The 21,870-nt window shown below is 41.7% G+C and overlaps 1 protein-coding gene across 8 annotated transcripts in view; it reads right to left on the bottom strand.

The window, feature by feature from the left end:
• The window catches only part of OSBPL3 (oxysterol binding protein like 3), a 162,072-nt gene that overhangs the window by 45,439 nt on the left and 94,763 nt on the right, over positions 1-21,870 (bottom strand). For 6 of the 8 annotated variants that reach the window (XM_031455064.2, XM_031455063.2, XM_031455067.2 and 3 more), the window contains 9 exons: positions 18,150-18,266; positions 17,939-17,992; positions 16,816-16,929; positions 13,465-13,632; positions 12,820-12,943; positions 10,949-11,052; positions 10,652-10,744; positions 9,376-9,532; positions 1,112-1,242 (listed from right to left, as the gene is read on the bottom strand). In XM_031455064.2, the coding sequence (XP_031310924.1) occupies positions 1,112-1,242; positions 9,376-9,532; positions 10,652-10,744; positions 10,949-11,052; positions 12,820-12,943; positions 13,465-13,632; positions 16,816-16,929; positions 17,939-17,992; positions 18,150-18,266 (1,062 nt within the window). The remainder of the gene's footprint in view (positions 1-1,111; positions 1,243-9,375; positions 9,533-10,651; positions 10,745-10,948; positions 11,053-12,819; positions 12,944-13,464; positions 13,633-16,815; positions 16,930-17,938; positions 17,993-18,149; positions 18,267-21,870) is intronic. The other 2 variants (XM_031455065.2, XM_031455068.2) reach the window with 1 other exon arrangement.

The following is a 21,870-nucleotide window of genomic DNA, read 5'->3' as shown; positions in this document are numbered from 1 at the left end:
AACAGTAGGTACCACTGGTTATGTGTTTACCACTAACGTGACACCAAGTGCATCACTTTACTTTTGTCAGTTAGATGATGAGTAGAAAACATGAATGGATATTCCCTAGTCCTCTCACTGCTTGAAGTGGACTCTGAAAACAAGATCCTAACATTCACCTCCCCTACGTGACCCTAAATCGCAAGTTCAGTACTGCTTCCGATGGTGATTTCACACGTGTGAACACACACTCTCTCTCTTTATAGTAGGGATTCCAAAGTATAAGCAAGAGTAGGAGCAAATAAGTATGTTATCTCCAAAGTTCTTCAGCTTTTTGTTAGATACAGAGGGAGCAGCCAGGCACTGTCAGCTATTCAAAGCAGAGTTCTGGGACATCCCACTTCAATGGAGCCCAGCTCTTCTGAGGAATAAACTGGAATTGATGAAAAAAAGGAGACAGTGAATGACAGGATGGCTTACTCAAAAACATCTGAGGCTTGGCAGTGATTTTTCTGTTGTTATGAAGACGCAATGATTACCTGACACTCCTTATGGCTCGTGCTCAAGGGGGAGCGGGTGGGAGCTAAATGTTTTTGTACAATCAAATCAAATCACTTTCCCGTCTTTGAAAGAGACGTGCTGTAAACAGGTAAATAGGATCAGAGCAGTGCAGTAGAGAAGATGAGAGTGTGAATTCAAAATTTCACTCTGCTGCCTGTACCTGTCATCTGGAAAGTCAATCTAAGCCTGTGAAGTCTTAGGTACGGAATCTGCAAACTGTCAGATTTTGTAAGCATTAACAAGGGTCTGTAAGACACACAAACATACAACAAAAGCTTCACAAAAACAGGAAAATCAAGATAAACAGGAGGAAACCAAACAAAATATCTAATGCTCAATGAAATACTAACTACTAAGACCTGGGGTAGGCTCAGCTTTGGGGTTTAGAATAAGCAGAATTGACGAAAGGTCAGAATATAATTTGGATAATGTGTTTTGGTTTTCTCGTGAATTTTCAACACAACGATGTAAACCATGAATTTTCAACACACCCATGGAGATGGAAAATATAAAAAGTTCATGACCCTGGACATGCTGTCAGGCATTTCTGGGACACAGACATGTAACTTACGGATGACAGGGCACGCTTCAGACCGAGGACCTGGGCAGAGGGGGAGGCGGAGACATCCTGTTCCATCAGTTGCTTCAGTTTCTCCCTCTCCGTCGATATGGTATTAAAAGCTGACCTTAAAGTGAAGTAAACTATAAAGGTATAATCATTATAAAAAGGAATAAAGGAAGAGGCATCATTAAAAACAAGATACAAAGAGATGTCTTTCTTGTAGAAGAACTTAGAAAAGTAACAGCCATGAATATTTTGAGTCCAGCAAATGTACATCTAAATTAACTTAAAAAAAAAAAAAACACCCCACCACATCTGGAACGTATAACACCAAGGTGAACCCGAATGTAAACTGTGGACTCTGGGTGACAATGATGTATCAACATAGGCTCATTGATGGTTAACAAATTGACCACGCTGGTGGGATGCTGACAGTGGAGGAGACTGTGTGGGGAGGAGGGGACTCTGTACTTCTTGCTCAAGTTGCTGCGAATCTAAAACTATTCCAAAAAAATAAAGTCTATGAAAAATTTAAAAATCACACACATTTGTCAACTCCAAAGCCTCTACCCACTACAAAATTCCATGACTTTATAACTTATCATCAAGATGTTTTGCCACTGGAAAGGACAGTACTCCTGGATTCTCAATGATCAACATTTAGTTTGTATTCCCAAAGACTGGACGTGTTTGAAAACAGAACTTATTGGTTGTCAGGGGAAAAATGGTAACAATGTGGAGGAGAACCTAGACAGCACCTTAACCAGGTGTCCAAAATTAATCACCAATGAGAGTCGGTGGCCTTTGTGTGAGACCCTAAAAGACGCAGCCTCGTTTACATTGTACACCAGCCAGGGACAGGCCGTCTGAATCTGATCAGGAGGAAGAATCAAACAACCCCCAAATGAAGACTATCCTATTTTTTTAATTGATCTGTATTCTTCCAAGGTGTCAATTTCATCAAAGAAAAAAGAAAGAGAGGAATGGTGCCCAATTAAAGGAGACTAAAGAGGCGTGACAATTAAACGCAGTCTGTGACGTGGACTAGATCCTGCATTGAACAGGAAAGGACCTATTAAGGGACATTATGGGGATAATTGACAATATTTGAATATGAAAGACAAAATAGGTAAAAAGTACTGTTTCAGTGCTAAATTTCCTGGCTTAAAAAAAGACATGATGTATGATTCCTACTCTCACATGATTCAGAAAAATAAACACACCCACGTGTGCACACATATATGTGTTTGTGTGCACTGTGTGAGTAGAGAAAAAGATAAATGTGGCATAATATTAAAAATGGTGAATTTGGGTAAAGGATTTAAGGGAATTCCTTGTATTAGTCTTGCAACTTGTCTGTAAGTTTGCAATTATTTCCAAATAAGGTGTTATCTACCCTCTTCCTTGTTAGTCCTTCCAGTTGCCTGACCCAGAATTCCCTACCTTTCAACTTGGCATTTGCCTACGCCATCCACAATAGTGAACATTCAAGTACAATGAGAGCTCAGTGCTATTAGGCACTTGGATGCCTGAACCATAGTTTTAAAAACTGCTTACACATATGGCAAAAAATTCACCAAGTTTTGATCACATAATGTACAAGTTGTCGGCTAGGGATAAGGCAACTGTCTTCTGAATTACTGATCTTGGGGATCATATTTGAATACTATCTTTCCAATCTCCTTTATTCTGTTTGGTTTTAGAAGGTCAGGAAGAAGGAAGAGGCCAAGACATCTTCTCCAGAGGCCTGACAATATTACTGAATTCCCCGTGGTTGCATTTTTAGGGGTATTGCTACTCAAGAGTGGCTGATTCAGTGTCACAGAAGCTAAATACACACGACTGACTTACTCTCTTCATTCCACAGCCACATGGACAGCTGAACCTCTTGGTGGGTTGTCCCTGAACCTGTCTGAGGTTGTGGTGTTGAGCAACAGACTTAGAGTATCTGCACAAAGTAGCAGGACAAATGAGTAATTTGTTTAAACATCCACAAAAATTATGGTACTTCTGTCGATGGAAGACAAGGGTCAAGGGTGAACAGGTACTATATTTCCTAATAATGTCTATGGAACCCACTTAGCTGTTTGATTAAAACAATTCAATTGAACCAAACCATGGGCAGCACAACAGAGCGACCAATAGCATGGGCTCCAACATCGGCTCTGGGCTCCTCCCAGCCCCATCACTTACTCACTGCGGGAGCCCAGACAAGTATATGATACACCTGCACCCCAGTTTCCTCATTTATAAATAGGGATAATAACATTCACTTTATAGGATCGTTATGGGGATTAAATAAGATAATGTAGGTAAAGCACTTGGCCCAACGCATAGCATATAATAAATAATTTATGTTACTGCAATAATAATATTGATAGTGATGAAAGAAACAGATGGGGATGAAAGTGCTGACGACTGCAGTCTTTTGAAATATGGGCAGCAGTTTTAGGAGGATACTTTAGTGTCTTGCTGGGACAACATTTATAAACAAATGTACACAGGGTGGAGTTTCTGTGAATGAGGGATTGACCAGAATCTGTTGAGCAGTAGATGAGCAGCCTCAGCTGGAGAGGAAAAGGCCGGCAGTCAACTCACTCATTGCATTTTTTGTCCAATTAGACAGGCACCCCCAGGCCCCGCAACTCCACAGGGTACCCACACCCACCCGAGGGTGGCCCTGGGGAAATACCTCTTCACTTTTTTTGGTACATTCCCTTACTTATTTATTTACTACTATCCATTCTTTTCTTCATGGAGGTATAACTGGCATACAGAGCATTACATTAGTTTCAGGTATATAACATAAGATTAATATTTGTATACATTTTGAAATGATGACCACAGTAAGTCTAGTTAATGTCCATCACTTTACATAGTCACAAAAAATATTTTTTACTGTCATTTTTATTGCTCTAAGTTAAATAAATGTGGCACTCAGCTGGCTGCCACTTCACCAAATCAAATCCTCTGCAGCAAAGCAAGGCATTCAGTCAAACTAGAAGACTACTATTAAAGTCTTTAAATCAGTAGAATGTACACTATTTGGTTCAAAATGTATAGCTGACAAGACTCTTGTGGGTATAAAATAAGCAGAAACTTACATAGTCATTATATATTTAATTTTAAGATGTTAAGTGCTTTCTAAACCATGTAACAAAAGGGCTCAGACCAGCTCCCCATGCACTAAATTTCTTAAATGACTATTTAGGGCCACTCGGAGCACATTAAAATAGTCATTCACAGCAGCCTCATGATCCAGCACACACAGGGCATCGGTTACAGGCTGCTCGTGGGAGACCACGTTTATATTAATCATTAAAGACAAAAAATCCCAGAGGTCAGGAATATTCTACGACAGGAGTATTTTCTTACTAACTTCTAACATGATGCTAGAGAAAAATAAAAAGCTTAAAACAACAGAAAGCTATAAATGAGTGTATCACATGCATGGATCTCTGGTAATAAACAAAACCACATAGAAAGTCTTAGATGCTCAGAGCTACAAAGAACCTCAAAGATCACTAAGGCTGCCCACCATAGAAGGAGCAACTCCTCTCATCTCCAAACCTCCTCGTCAAACAGTCTTTGGGCCCACACTTCTCAGGGCATTCGCTGGGTCCTAACGCCGCTCACTCTGTCTTTAGACTTGACTGGGGTTAAGAAAGTCTTTCCTGTTCCTCATTTGACATTTGTCTCAATGTCTCATTGGCAAACAGAACTAATTCCTCTTTCCTGGGGTATTTGAATATCGAAAGGCAGTTGTGGCATCTCTTTTCCAGACTGTCTCTGGCCATTTCTCAGACCCTCTCCGGGTACTGAGAGTGGGACGCAGGCTGAGCTTCGGACCGAACAGAAGGCCACGAGCATGTATCACTGACCTGATGATCACTACCTTTCCCGTTTCCACAGGCTTCCATGCTGTTCTCTGTCTGAGTGAGATGGTGAGGGTACAGATGGCACATCTGGACGGAGACAGGTGGCCCTGAAGGACTCCTGTACTTTCCTCATAATTTGCCTGAGCTCTATTGTTTAATATGCTCCTTCTTGAGCAGTTTCTCTGCATCAGAAAAGAGTAAGTTCTTGAAGCAGAAAGTTATGAACATCACGGACCCCACCTCTCCGGAGGCAGCATGGTACAAGGGAATGACAGTTTGTAACAAAGGAAATGTGGACTGAAATCCCACCTCTATCACTTAGTTGCTATTTACATTTTGGAAAAAGCCTTGGTTTCCACATCTGTACGTGAGGATCATGCCCATACATCAGGATTGCTTTAAGGCAAGTGAGAAAACATGCTGTCCTATAGCACTCAACCCAGTAGGACTCATTATATTTCTTCCCTTATTTTTAACAAAAAACAAATTTTGGTAAATTTTCTATAAAATGTTAACATCTAAAATATCTAAAGTGATCTAATCTGTGATCAGCTTCCTCTAATTCTCAAACTTTCCAGGATGTTTGTGGTTTTAAAACACTCCTGAGCCCATATTCTACCCAAATGGTTCTTTCATTTAAGTACGTTAGGTAATTTGATTAATGGTCCTACTTACTTACTGATAATTTACATGACTATAATTGCTTGGCAGATTTTGATGCTGAATTTAAATTACGTTTGATAAATGATCTGGCTTCTCTTTAATTCATGTATATCTTGGAGCTTTTAGTCTATAAAAGTGATATCATTGTGACATACTTGGCTTTTTATTCAATGCTTCCATAAGCTCAAAACAGTTTTAAAAATGACCATTCAATTAAAACTCAACACAGGAAAAGAATCCAGGAACAAAAGAATAGCAAATAATGTAACAGAGTTTAATTTTGTTCTACTTTTAGCCTTTACATTTATAAATGGAGATTTCTCTCACTGCAAATACCTTCTACAGCCTGCAGGAGGAGTAGCCCTAAAACCTCCTTTTTTCCCTTCCAGGGCAGAATGTGAATACCCACTTTTATCTGGAGCAGCCCTACACTAGTCCTTGCTTTCCCATCCTAAATCTGCTCACCGTTTCTGCTTCTATTACGAATAAAACCCTCTCTTTCATAAAATCTCCTTGTAACAATAAGCAACAGTATACATTATTTCTATTCAGTGCAAAACAATGAATCACAGATGAGAATTACAGAATTTGAGAGCCCAAAAAGTCAGGACAACTACTTTAGGACATTCAATAAATGAGGCAATTGAGGCCCAGAGAGCTTAACCCAAGAGGTTAAAGTCCCACAGCTAGTCAGCAGCAGAGGTGGCCTAGAATGAATGCCTGCTGTCTGACTTAGCTGGTACAGAGGGTCAGCTCCAGAAAGGCTTATTATTTACCATGTTTGCTGACATAAGTTTCTCAGGAACTTCAGTTCCAGAGTGATTATAGCGGATAGCTATTTGGGGAAGAAAGAGAAGAACTTCTCTAATAACACTGAAAATTTGAAAATCATTAAGTTAAATCAAGCTCACAGGCTTCTTTGGTGCAGGACTTCTCAGGGTCTTTACTATTTAGTTCCTCATGTAAATGTAAAGGAGACTATGGTCAGCAGTGTTTTCCAAACATTTTTAATCATAGAATTCTTTTCTTTTTTAAAGCGTTTTATGGGAAAGTGTTCAATGAATACATTTTGGGGTATGTAAAAGCTAATATATTGTAAGGTATATTATTTATGACTTTTGGATCTTAGCACATTTTATTCTGTTTGTTTATATGTGTGTCAACATAGACACAGAGCCAGACACATGAACCAATGAGTCAGTTAATGATACACCATAAAAATCAAATTTATAGTCTATAATATGCAACAAGGACTTCTTATGATGGGTTTATATTGGTTGCCTACCACGTGATCCCAACTTCTATGAAACCAGAATTCAGATGCATTTAACAAGTTGAAGAAGTAGATAACACAGATGACTTACAACATTAGTGGAATTCTTGCCTTGGGTTCAGCTGCTCCGGAATCAGACTCAATAGATTAGTGGTGCAGCTTAAAAAGTACAGTAAAAACTGTCAGTTATAAAATCAGGTTTACGTAGGAAGAAAGGTCAAGATGCTCTGAAAGCCTGAATGAAAGTGAGAAAGCAGGCAAGGTCACAGGAGAGCTGTCTTCATTTCAGGAAGCCTCTGAGTTACAGCCTGTGGGAAAGGGACTCCCCTGAGATCCTCCAGTCTCGGCAAGTGCGCTCAAAAACCCCAGGAACGAAACAAAGCATGCCAGGCTCCCTGCGGAACTCGCAGCCTGCAAGCCTGTGGGGCGCAGGCTGTAGCTGAATTGGTGCATCTGGACCTTTCTCAGGGCACAGATCTTGACCTAGTCTAGATACACGGCAGCCCTGCAGCCAGCTGGCTTTCACAAAGCCCGGAAGACAGAACGGCTGGCTGAGGCCCCTAGGAGACTCTGCACAAGGCAGAGCCCTCTGCAGGAGGACGGGGTCAGTGGATTGACTCAATACAGTGGCCTCTGTCCTGCCGAGGAAGCAGCTTCTTCAAGGCAGGTAAAATCAGGATACTTCCTTTGCTTATAAAAACAACCCTGGCTACCCCACTTGTAAGGGCAATGAGACCCCAGGTGAGGAGCACAGACTCTGGCATCCAGAAGGTGAGGATTCAAGTCTCAGGTTGGCTACTTTCCACCATGTGACCCTCAGGAAGTTCTCTGGTCTCTAAGACTCAGGTGTCTTTTCCCTGCACAGATAAGAGGTTACAGTAATACCTACTCTGTGGGCCGCTGCTAGAATTCGGTGAAACAGTGTGTGTGAAGTGCTGATTAGCAAACACCTGGCAGCTGTGTGTTCGATGTAAGGTGGCTTAAATATTATTGTGGCTGTTGTGTATTCTATTGCATTTTTGAAAATCCAGTCCCTCTGTTGCTGGGCTTATAGGTTCTTTTTAATTTTCAATTAAAAAAACCTTTCTATTCTAAAATTGTTATAGACCCATGGGAAGTTGCAAGAATAGTACAGAGAAGTCCCGGGTACCCTACATCCAGTTTCCCACAGTGGGCACATCTTACATAACTTTGGTGCAGCATCAAACCCAGGAGACTGACACTGGTATAACCTATACTGCTAATTCAGATTTCACCAGTTTGACATGCTCTTACTTGTGTCTATAAGTTATCAGTCAACACAATTTTATCCTATGTGTAGATCTGTGGAACCACCACCAGAATCAAGAGAGCTTTCCATCACCACCAAGATTCCTCTCGTTACCCTTTATAATCACACTTATACCTTCCCTCCCTCTGTCCTGCTAGTCCCCGACCCCTGACAACCACCAAGCACTTCTCCATCTCTATAACTGTTTCACTTCGAAAGTGTTAGTAAGTGCAATTATACACTATGATATCTTTTGAGACTCACTATTTTCAGTCAGCATAATGCCCCTGAGATTCCCTCCACTGTGGCATGGATCCACATTTCATTCCTTTTTACTGCTGAGTAGTGTTCCTCTGTATGGCTGTATCACACTTTGTTTAACCATTCATCTGCTGAAGGACATTTGGGTTGTTCCAGTCTTTGGCTAATACAAATACACTTGCTTAAACATTTGTGTAGGGCTTCGTGTGGACTTAAGTTTACATTTCTCTGGGATACATGCTCCAGAATATGAATGTTGGGTTGTATGTTAAGTGCATATTTATTTTTACATAAAACACCCAAACTATTGTCAAGAGTGGCTGTACCATCTTGCATTGCCACCAGCAATGTATGACAGATCCAATTTCTCTACATCCTCACCAGCTGTCAGTGTTGTTGTTGTTGTTATTTTATTTTAGCTATTCTAATTGGTGCGTGGTAGTGTCTCATCATGGTTTTAATTTACATTTTCCTAATGGCTAATGATGTTGAAAATCTATTTCTAATTTTTGATATGATAAACAATGCTATAATGGATATCTTTGGATAAAGTTTAAATTAATTCCTATGACTGAATTCTTCAAAGTGGAATTGCTGGATAGGCAGATTTAAAAAAAGGTTGAAACATAATGCCATACTGCCCTCCAGAGAAGCAGCAATCCACACCCTCATCAGCAGCATATGACTTGCTTGCCTTTTGAAGTATACATAAGGCTCTCACTTTCTTCCCTAAAGAATTAAAAAGAAACTTCTTGCCAATACCCTCCCTACTACCAGGGAAATACAATAAAATAAAAATTAGATTGCCCGAAGTCCTAATAGAACAGAAAATGAACCAACTAAGATCCCCTCTCCAAGGACATCCCACTTTCAGACAAGCGTTCAACATTTTCATCAGACACATTAGGAAGAAAGAAAACTCATTTACCTTTATGGGCAATATGACACAGATCTTCTTGCATTTTAGAAAACTCTGCTGAGGTTTCACAGCCATCAGAATAATTTTTCTCTTCTCCAAAATCTAGTGTTGACAAATTAGGGTTGGAGGAGTGCAGCCTTATGGGGCCAGAAAAAGGCTTCGGGACCTAAAATGACACCAAAGGGAGATATTTCTTTTCTGCTGCAAACTGCTTAGAATATTTATTTGTTTCTAAGATAGGAAAGTAATAAAGGAAGAACATTCTATAGGAAAGTCTTTCTACTAAGTAAAAACTTCCATGAAAAATAAATGAAAGCTCAGGAAAACACTTTCCGTGGCAATTCTCACTGGCTTCTTGCAAAATAATGGGTGAGAAATTATGTATTCTTTTGGAGATGATTGCAGAATTAAAGATATAGGTTGAAAATTACAGCTAAAGTGGCCAGGCTCTTTTCTCATATATATTCAATTCCTTTGTCCTGGCAATAATCATCCAGGATCTAGTAATAGTTAATGGGGTAGGTTTAAAAATGTTTTCTTTATTTGTATCTGGTGCTTCTATAAAACAAACATACTTCTCACGTGTTTGTACCCAGATGACTCTTTGCTTTGAAAGTAGTCAGGTTTAACCTCCAAAGTGCTTCGAACCAGATGTATATGAGAGTATAAGAGATGATTTATCTGTAAGTTTCTGATTTATTTTAACCCTAATAATGCTGCAATTTAATATGCAATGGCTGAGCTGCAAATCATGGCTTCAAGCTTAGCTGCACATTGGGAAAGTCAGTGGCTAGTGAGCACTATACAGTGAACTTCTGATGGGGGATTGGAAGGTTGGAGACAAGAGGCAAAAGGGAGCCTGTACAATGTCCTGTTCCCGACACGCCAGCCAGTGGGCTCAGAGGGATGGTGAATCTACTGAGCTGCAGCAGAAGAGGTGGGTCAGAGCACACAATCACAGCAGCCACAAAACAAGCTGCACGTGCAAGCCGGGAAGAGCGCAGACAGGCTCAGCGTTAAAGACGGGGAAACCAAAACCCTAGAAATGACTGCAGTCCCTCCAAGCTCGTGCCGTTTTTCTTTTACCCAATATTCATTACGTGCTTATTCGAGTACCCAGAAAAATCTCAGTGATTGAATTCATCTCTCTGCATAAGGTATTTGGAGAAGAACTACAGAATATGCACTTGCCTACTCTTCTATTTGAGTCCAAGGAGCCCCTGGCATAAGGCACACAGAGCAGGGTCCCCGAGAAAACCAGCCTGTTGTGGGAAGCAGTGGTTACCTGCAGTGTTCCTTTAGCATCTTTGCCAATGGCTCTGGTCCGCCACCTCCTGTGTGATCTTTTTTCCTTCTTGGGACTTTCAAAAGCTCCACACTTTGTTTCAAAACAGGAAAGAGCACAGACAGTAAGGTCCACCAAACCAAAAGGGGGAAACACACAGCAAACTGACCACCTCCATCCCCTTGAATTTGACTGAAGCTACCAATCAGACAACTTGCCACTGTTAGTGAAAGGCTAGGGAGGAGGAAGGGAAGCAGAAGAACACCAGAATGCAAACAGAAGTAGGATCTGGCTAACCTGGATGGCATTGATAGCCGGCGCTGAATACGTCCGATGCAGGACGTCCATACTTTGCAGGAGCTGGCTCATCTCCACCAGGCAGGCATGACAGTGTGCCAGGTCTGGGGGAGAAAAGCGAGAGGAGGGTTCAGACACACTCATCTTGCTTTCAAGCGTCACTCTTCCAGCACCAGCTACTTTTCTCATTTATCTACATTTGCTTTTACATATGTAAGGATAGGAAATTTTACTTCCTTTTTTACAGGAGAGGCAGTAGATTGCTATGGTTAAGGGCATAGATCTAGAGAACCAGGTTGCCTCATTTTGAATGTAATGAATGGTGTATCTTGGGCAAGTTACATCACTTCTCTGTGTCTCCTCCTTGTCTGGAAAACAGGGGTAATTATATACCTAGCTCACAGGACAGTTGTGAGTTGAGTGAGATGATATATGCAGAGTACTTTTAGAGTACCCAGAGTATTGTAAGCACTAAACAAATCAGCCACCATCATCAGCAGCATCACCACCACCAACATTGTTATTTCTAGTGTTGCAATTCTGGGCTGCCACTATGCGAGTATAAGGACCCAATACAAGTTAAATGAACGAAATGAAAATGAAGGTTGTATTGGTCTCTAAGGATAACTTTGTGGATCACGGACCTGCACAAGGACCATGGTGATCCTCTACAGTTTGACCTGAGAGGACTTACAAGGATCCTCAGGTCAGTTCCTGGGTCACTAACTCAAAAGCTAGTCCTCAATTTGCTGTTCATTGGATGATGGTGTCTATTTCTGCTGAGAAATCAGGTCCAAATGCCTGAAGATAGTGACTCTCACACCTTGGTATGATCAGAATCACCTGGAGAACCTGTTAAACCACAGATCACTGGACTCCACTCTCCAGTTTCTGATTCAGTCTATCTGTGTTGAGCCTGAGAATTTGCATTTCAAATAGGTTCCCAGGCCAGGCCAATGCTGCTGGTCCAGGGACAACACTTCAGGGAGCACTGTCCCAAAATAACGCTCATATTGATGGGGAGGGCAAAACGTATACGGCCCCAGGTGTGATAATACCTGCATTCAACAGAGGAAGTGCAGTTTTCAAGGCTACCACCAGTCATCTTTCTCTGATAGTGGTTCTCAATTGTGGCTACACTTTAAAATATACTGGGGAAACTTTAAAAATTACCTATGCCCAAGTCCCATGCCAAGACAATTAAATTAGAACACCCCCAATCCTATTGGTGACTTTTTTTTTTTTCTAGTTCCCTGAGTGATACTTAGCTAATTATACTGAGAACTTTGAGCTCCTTTTTAGCAAGAAATCACAACCCTGGCTCTTTATGAGCATCACTTGGGGGAACTGCAGAAAACTCGTGATGTCAGGGCCCCACCCCACACTAACCTGACGAGACTCTGGGAGAGAGGCCTGGGCATGCATTTTAAAAGCTCTCTGCAATTCTAATATGCAGCCAGGGTAGAGAACACCTATTTGGTGGGGATCTCCATCTGGTTCACCCATTCACCTCAGTGATTTAAATTCTTAGATGTGAATCAGGATCATTTGTGGTTCTTAAAAATGTAACGAACTGTGCAGACACCACCCCCGGAGACCGTGATTTAGTAGGCCACATGGAAATCAGGCATCGCACTTAAAGAGCAGAAATGGAAACTAGTCTGCACACACACCCAGGGGAAGATGTAAAACTCTGCAAGGAAAGTGTCTTTTGTGAATCACGAGTGCAGACGTCATTAGCAAAATACGACAGGGACTGCAGACCAGCAAAGGGGAAGAGTACACATTCATCCGGGGTGTAAACACCAAACCAGTGTAATCTAAGAGCAGAGGATTTGACACAAAGCAGCAGAGATTTCAAGTCACTCTACCTTTTGAGCATTTTTCCATGTCCTCTGAAGACTGCAACCATAATGGAACTCGTGTCTCACCACCACCGGAAAATGATAGATTGCTTCCAGTTTGAAGTGAATTCTGCTTTGATATACTGCTACGCTGTTCCACACATGACAAAAGCACATTATAAATGAAAACAGAGCCCGGTGGGAACGCTTTAGGGTAAAGGAAAACAACGTGGGCTAGTCGCTAATGGAAGCCATCTGCCCATAACGAGCAAGAGGCTTCTAGCAAAGCGCTCCACTGGCGAGCCCGATGCCTCCGGCTGTCACCCCGCATGGCCATACCACGCCACGAGGCCTTGGACTGCAGACCCTGATTTCTCCTCTTGTCAAGTGATAATCATACAGAAATAATGACATCAATGCCGAGAAATATTTTACAATTCTGTATGGCTGTAAATGTATCTTCTGCATTTTACAACCAGATAAACAAACCAGAGTCAAGCTGGTCAAGAGAAAGCTGGAGCATTCAGGGACAGTAGCTCCCTCCCAACGTGCGGTCCTTCAGGCTCTGTCCCAGCATTAACAGATGCTCCTCTGGCCCGGGTTCCGGTCGAGTGGACGCAGGGACTATGAGGTCCCAGCTCAAGCGTACCCTGCTCCTCCCCGGATCTTTACCTTCCTACTTGAAATGGAGTCCAAGACCCCAGGTGGGGAATCTGTGACCGTAGCTCCTGGGAGAAAGTGATTAACATCATGCGGAAACATGGCGATCTCATTCTGACGATAGAGTCTGTGGTGGCGGAGTTTGGATACCCACTCGTCAAAGACGTCCTCTGACTTTACCTAGATTGTGTTAGATCGAAAGATGCAAACACTCACTCTAGGGAACAATTAATTATTCAACACATCGAGGTCACTCCTGCCATCTCTTCAGGTTGGCATGTGTAGAAGTGTGGAAATCTCAGTTTATTGCCTTCGTTTACATTATGTAGTCTATGGAACAAATCTGAGGAGGAGGTGGAGAGTAAAAATGGTCTCCATAAATTCTACCTTCAAGCATTCGATGAAAGAGTCCAATTGTTATGCTATTATTAGAAAATATTAAACAACAAATAAGCTGAAATTTATATTTATCTTTATATTTAAAAATATATATTTAAAATATTTCCAAGTTCTCTTGTCCCAGTTTCTCCTATTCCTACTGAAAATATTAGCACCATTTTTTTTAAAAAACCTCTTCTGTACTTCAGACTTTTTAGATAAATCGTCTCCAACCTGGAATGAATTAGTAAATTCTTCTTAAAATATTTTAACCTTGTTAATCTTCTCTGACAACAAATACATTGCTAAGGGATATATATTAATCACTGTGAAGGTTATTTAAAAGAACATTTCTCCCACTCTTATAAATAGAAAACAAAAGTCTGATAAAGTATTATCAGTGATTTCCAGGATTTTTCAAATACACATACAGAAATTTTTAGCCACTCTCTCCAGTGAGTGACCATCAATGTCTAATTTCCATGAAAAGTATGTTTATATCTGGTAACTTTATCGTAAAATATTTCAAATGTGCATAAAAGTACTAAAAAATGTAACAAGCACCTATGAACCATAGACACTGCTTAATAGTCAATATTTCTGTGCGTGATGGTGTATTAATATTCTCAAAATGAAAAATGATAGATATCCATATATGAGAACACAGAGACTCATGAATTAGCAATTTAAAAGACCCCAAAAGGATGCATGGTAGGTTAACTTCCAAGAGGAAAAACCCAGGTTAATCTAGTTAAAAATCTTTACTAATGCCGCTGCTAAGAGCAAGGATGTGGAAATAAACATCAGTGACATCCTTCATTTAGGAAGCATTCAGTTGGCTCTCATGTTTGTAGTGTTGATTAGATGTACATACAAGACTTAAAACCCTTCCAGGTGCTATTGGATGTGTCGTTTACAGGTAGAAGAATACTCACATCTATTTGTCTCCCTTAAATTATGTTCTTGAAATGTATTTCATTTCCGAATGTTATTAATGGGCATTTTTCAGGAAACTTGTATCATCCTTTGCACTGATCTACTATCAGAGGCCATTAAAAATCAGTGCCCAGAGCATTCACTTCAACTCATTTCTTATTGGTTAAACAAGGTAGAAGAATAAAAGCACTTTATTAATTAAATAACTGACCAGAGTTTTGTTCCAGCCCCTCGGGTAGTTACAGGACCACGGGAATACAGCCACTTAACTCTCTGCTGCCCAGACCCCCTCTGTAATAAAGTAAGAGACTGGGACTGGCTGGCCCACATTAAAAACTGCCCAACTTCGAGGCTGTCAAAGATCCTCAGTAACTCCACGCCCCTGCCCCAACAGTCACAGCTGATGGCCCAAAGGACGAACAAAAGACACAAACAGAACTTAAAATGAATCAACACAGAGAAATGGTAAGCTGTGTTTATCACAGTAGTAGTATCTGATACATTCCAAGCCATTCTCGTTCTTTAAAAATTAGGAATTATTGCTTTTACTCTGTTAACTTTAATAGCGGATGAATAAGAACCTATTATTTCCTGAGCATGTCAATACACAGAACTAAGAATTGCTGGAAGGACATGGAGAAGTAACCTAAACTATTAGAGAGGAGGTTGACCATTGAAGTGGGGTTGGGTGGGGCATATTTCTTATAATTTTTTTAAGATCATAGGTCTCTCCCTCCTTTAATTCACACTGGTTGTTCTCAACCAAGGGTGCTTTGCCCTCCCCCCACCCCCACCCCGGGGACATCTGGAGACATTTTTTGGGTTGTCATAACTAGAGGAGGGTTGTTACCAACATCAAGCGGGTGAAGGCGAGGGATGCCAGTCAACATCCCACCGTGCACAGGACAGGCCCCCACAGCAGTCTCCAGCTCACCGTGTCCATGTGCCGAGGGTGAGAAACCCTGCTTCACAGTTAACTACATCCATGGGCACAGGGGCCTAGGCTGGGAGACAGTATGGATTTGACTGTCTCGGGCAGTCAATCAGCCACACATACGTGTTAGGCACGTATTTGCCCAAGTACCACAGACATGCCCTGGGGGGGGTACAGGGACACAGTAAGACATGGAGCTCATGATCTCAAGCTTTTATTTTCCCAACCCTCAGCCCCCATTCCCAATATTCCAAAGAATTTGCCCAAGTAAGAAAGGACTCCACATTTTCTCAATTTCTGACACTCGGGTATCACCTATGAATTATACTCAGTAACTAAACTTACCGAGTTTATTGTGGGCCAGACACTACACCAAGTTTCCTACGTGTGGCCCTACAAGGTAAGCACTGTAATAATCCCCACTGTCAGGGCAAGGGTGACAAAACTGAGACTTTCAGAGATTAAATAATCTTCCCGAGACCGAAAGCAGCCAGGCTGAGACTTGAACCAGATCTGGATCTGCAGAGCTCTTGCTCCGTGCTTTTAACTGTCTATACCACCTGCAGGAGAAGGGGCAGGAGAGGGTGGTTTAGCAGTTTTCAGAGACACTACTTGGAGGCCCATATTTAGGGGAGAAATTCTTGACATTCATTGCAATATGAGAATTTTAATGGAATCCCTGTAAAATTAGCTGAAGTTGTCAGACGGGGTTTCACAGACTAAATGTTATATTGTATTTCTGGGAACGTATTTTAACCTACAGTAAATGGTTTTTCACTAAAGATGGTACTGCCCAGGGGCAGAAGGGTTTTGTATTTGGGAATGTGATTTTTTTTGGTTATTGATGTCACAATCACAGGGAAGAGGGGTATTTAGGGGATGAAGGACAATGATGCTAAGCTTTCAGTTTGAGAGACAGTCCTACACAAGGAAGAACAGCCCATCCAAATGTCTATAGTGTCCACCAGGAGTACCTGCACAATGAAGATCTTCTACATGTTGGCTGGATGTTTTGAGATTCAAAAGGCATCATCAATGGTGCTATAACTGACAATCCCTTTGCAACATAAAGGAACTCCATGCGGTGGGAGACAGCACCTGGGAAGCAGTCTCACCTTCAGATGGTAAATGTGCTCCTCGGTGTCCAGGTCTATGCATTTGGAGGACTTCTTTACAGACATCACCGAGAGCCCGACGTCAATGCAGCCATGCAGCTTCTCTCTCTCAATCTGCAGAGGCAGCACCAGGGAGGCCACTTGAGAACCACGGTGTTAAAAACAGTAGGAACATCTCTGACGCTCCCTCCCTCTGCTGCCCTTCCACATCCACCAAGAAAGAGTAAACACAATAACCACGACTTCTCAAGCACTTCGTGTGAGCCGGTGCTGCGTTGAGTACTGTACATGCATCATCCTATTTAACCTGTGAGGTCAGAAGCATCTCTCCCTTTTACCGATGAGGAGCTGAATCACAGAGTGTTAAGTAACAAGGAGGTTACGCATTGCTAAGAGAGGAGGCAGGAAGGCGAGGAAACCATGAGAGGGTTAGCACCCCGCCCCAACTTCCACAGCATGGGATTCACCTGTTAACCACGCTGTCTCCAGGTGTCTAAATGCATTTGGAAGTGATTTACAGAGAGGAGAGAGGATGCTGAGACAGGCCACTGTGGTCAGGCCTGATGCCAGGTTTCTGCAGGCAACCCGACAAGGTGAGCGCCGTGAGAGAGGCGAGGAGAAGAAGACAGGAGAGAAGGGCCCGATGAGGGCAAGACTAACAGTCATCCCGGGCCCTTGGGGACCGCCTGCCCAGTGGGAACCCAAAGGGGAACCTCATGGCACCTACACCAAGGGCCTTCTCCACCAAACCCCTCTGTCCTGGTAATCCTGGGAGGGAGCTGCCCTGTGTCTGGTTATCTGTTATCTTACTGCGAAGAGGTCTCCTCCACCCAGAGACCCCTACAGGACAACCCTGAGACCTGAACACACACCTGCAAACCCAGCAGGGTGCTAAGAGGGGCCCCCACACCTCCACTTGGTAGGTGAGCTGAGCCCACCCAGAACCCAGAGCTGGGACAGTGGGGAGCAGGCACCTCTGTTCTATGCGAGGGAACCATCACCCCTCCGTGGTTTCCAGTTTACAGAAACGCAGTCCCCCATGTGCACAGTCTCATCCATGAGCTGACAACCACTGGCCCTTCCGAATCCCTCTGTAGCATACCAGATTACCAAGACCACTTACGTCGGTTTGGTTCTTGGCATATTTTAAGATTCCTTTGTCCAGAAAGAAGAATCTCTGTGGGAAAGAAAGTGGAATTCATGAAGACATTCAGTTTAAACATCCTTCCCTTGGTCTCAGTGTTCAACTTCAAATTAAATGTAAGTGCCTGAGAACTGGGTACTGAGTGGGGAATGTGGGTACAGTGAAGGTGAGGCCCAGGCCAGTGTCTTACCTTGTGCCAGCCTTTCAAGGGCCATTTCCTCTTTTTCAGCAAAAATCCTTTCTGGACTGGTGGCTCCTGGGTGTAATTCATCTCTCCCCTCAGTCCTTCCACCACTTCCCAGCTGTCCTGTTCCAACAAAACAGTTCAGTTCAAAGTTACTGAAAAAAATAGTAACCTTAAGGAGCAATTAATTTCACTGGTAAATCCATCCAAGATGATGAGATTGCCTGAGTTTGTTGGGGAGAAGAAATTCATTAATTTATGTACAGCTCTTGGATTTTATAGATTTAATGCTATAATTGAGTGGCATCAAATTTGTTGTTGTTTTTCAAAACTCTCAGAAGGGATTGTTTCTCTCTCTTTTGGTGCTTGAACCTTGGCAACTGCAGCTAAAGGTAAAGATTTTACCGTAAGTTGTATTTTTGTTCCCTTTGACATCATCAGTTATCTTCACTCACCACTAGGCTTCAGCCTGAATTTTAACCAAAAGCTATAGACATCCAGATGGAAGTTCGGCAGGAGGGGTGGCATGTCTGGGAAAATTGGCTGAAAAGGTGAGATTAGATGCAAGTTGGTAAACAGGACATGTTGGCTGAAATACTAATTTAGTCACAATATCTTCAAATTCTAGGTTATTTCAACTAATTGGCTGAAAAAGAATTTTTAAAGGAATACTAAAGAAAAACACTAAAAATTTATTTTTAAAATATTTTAAAATGCATCAAGCATTGTGAAATTACTGCTAGATAGACCAAAATTGGCAACACCACAGTGGTTTTTATTGTTATTACTATTTTTACATTTTTATTGGGGTATAACATACATGAAACGCACAATTCTTAAGGCTGCAACTTGATGAATATATACACCTATATATTCAGTAACTACCATCCAGATCAGAGAGAAAACATTTCTCACCCAGGGCAATTAAGTTTGACAAACATGTCTTTCCCTTCCTCCCAGCTTTACTGAGATATTACTGGCATTATAACATATGTAAGTTTAAGGTGTACAATGTGGTGACTCGATATACCTCTATTCCCTCATATGATTACTGTTTTTGCTTGTGTGTGGTGAGCACACGTAAGATCTACTTTCTTACCAACTTTCAAGCACATAGTATAGTATTGTTAATTACAATCACCATGCTGTATATTAGATCCCCAGCATGTATTCATCTGCAAGCTGAGTTTGTACCATGTGACAAACATCTCCCCATTACCCCCACCCCTGGCAGCCACCATTCAACTCTTTTGAGCTTGGCTTTCTTACATTATGAATGCTAAGTGAGAACATACAGTATTTGTTTTTCTATGATTTATTTCACTTAGCATAATGCCCCTCAAAGTCCATGTATGTTGTCGACACAGGCAGGATTTCCTTCCTTTTTATGGCTGAATAATTTTCTACTTTGTTTATGTATGTATCATTCAGACATAATAATGTGGGACATTAATCATTATGTATATGTATATATACATATGGAATATATGGAATCTCACATTTTCTTTATCCATTCACCCATCCAAGGAGCACTTAGATTGCTTCCATGTCATGGCTATTGTAAATATGCTGCAATGAAAACTGGGGTACAGATACCTCTTCAAGAGATAAGTATGTCCCCTGGGCCAAATTTCATGTTGACTGACTTGTTTGTAGTCAGATCTCCAGCCCACAGGCAAGTGGTACAGGCAGAAGCCAGAAGGGCTGGGAAATGGACCCTGTTAACCCGGGAGCAGAAGCAATTAGACCCAAGTCCCAAGAAACAGTCTAATAGGGAGGGCAGGAAACCACAGGAGGTCCTGGATGCTCTGGCTCCGTTTCTGCATTGTCCTCAAGTCCATTACATGGAAAACACCTCGTAGCAAGAACACTTTCTGACTTTAGCAGCTGAACTCTTTATATAACCATCCTGATAGATCTGCCTTATGTCTGGCTGCATTTTACTGTGAATAAGGTTAAAGGTACATTCCAGAGTTTTCAAATATAGTGGTGGTATCCCAGAATGTGAAGTTGTAAAAGGGAGCTCTTTTAGATTCAGCTGTTAAATTAGAGGGCTTTTTCAGAAAGGCCATGATGTCAAATGAGATTTTATTTATAGTAATTATTACCAATTATTGAAGTCACTGAATTACATCCAGACAGTAAGTGGAGAATGCATACTATTAAGTGATGGGAACCACACACACACACAAATTCTGCTCCTATTTATTTCAGCTCAGAAAGCCAGTCCTCAAAATTTAGCATCTTACCTGTCAAGATTTTAATGAATCTTTAAAATCATCAAGTTAAAAATGCCACCTCCTCCAGGAAGCCTTCCTCAGAGGAAAGTACTATTTCATCCCCAGAGATGCCATCAGTATTCCATCTTACCCTTCCGATGGCACCACTATCTTATAATAACACATATGAGGTTTTATCACCCCTACTGGACGACAGACTCTTCAAGGGTGTTAAGTGCCCTGCTCACTTCTGATTTCCTCATGCGGCCTAACTTGCTGTCCTGTGAATAGGACGCATCCTGGAATAAGGCTGCAAGTAACATAAATATGTTCTTGGAATATCACCCATTAGCATGCATTTGAAGTATGCTCAGTATCTTTGGGCCAAATGCCTATTTACAAATCAAATACAGCACATTCACATTTGTGAAAGAGGGTGTGTGTGTGTGTGATCACTGTGAGTTGAAAATCTAAGGCTCAAAATCTTCTGAAAAGTACTCTAAGGAAACAAAGCCCCCTTTGTTTGTTAAGACTCAAGCAGAAGGCAACAGACAGAACGCTAATACTAGACCATCATGCACATTTGCTCAAGACATTCAAGTGTGCAAAATGCAAATGCCAAGAGAGATTAGCATTATTGCATCCTTTACAAAACTGAAACAAAAAATGGAATAAGGTCATAACTGTAGTCTTTTTATAAGATAACAAGGATTAAATTTCAAAAATGTTTCAAGGATTCATGTTAGAAGTGGATTTCTCCTTAACCCTTGAGACACAGTGTATGCCTACCTATGAGCTAATTGGGAGGGCAGGGAATTAGACTGGGTTTGTTGGCTCTCAAGGTAAATAAGCCAAATGAGGTTTGCATTTATTTTTTTCCCCTCATTTTATTTTCCACCAAGCTCAGAACTTAAAACTCTTTGCAGGTTGGAAGAGCTAGATTTGTACAATTTAAGAAATGAAGGCTCTCCTTGACTGAGAAAGCAAGCAATGCAACCAACTCCTTTCCTGTCTCAACATTCAAATCCTCTCCCTCCCAACTTCCTTATCTGTCACGTCCTTGTTATGAGGCTGAACCAGAGAGCCAGCATCTAGCCAGTGGTTCTCAGTGTGGTGGTACTGTCCCCTATGAGGCTGCAGAATCTTGGGAGCACTTTTGGCTGTCACAGTGATGGCTGAGGACCAAGGATGTTAGATATCCTGAAATGCCTCAGTCTTGCATGATGAAAAAGTTCCACATCCACAACACTTTCCAAAGTGCCAGGAGACAAGTTTGTAGGTGAAAACCTATTTATAATTATTTGAGCATAGAGCTTAACTCTGTTTGATATACTCATCGAAGTATTTTTGTATGGATTTTATACACTCTGAATTCTTGGGAGGCAACTACTGAATACTGAGGGAAGACTGTGCTTCCTCCTATTTAGGGCTTTACCAAGACTCACCCACCATTTTGCAGAATTGTGTCACTGAAGGCCGTGCCACCTGCAGTACTTGAGTTATTAACA

The sequence above is a fragment of the Camelus dromedarius genome, chromosome 7 (assembly GCF_036321535.1).
Source record: "Camelus dromedarius isolate mCamDro1 chromosome 7, mCamDro1.pat, whole genome shotgun sequence".
In the NCBI taxonomy this organism is placed as follows: Eukaryota; Metazoa; Chordata; class Mammalia; order Artiodactyla; family Camelidae; genus Camelus; species Camelus dromedarius.
Note: the sequence above shows the minus strand (reverse complement) of the source record. Positions and strands in the feature narration are given on the sequence as shown.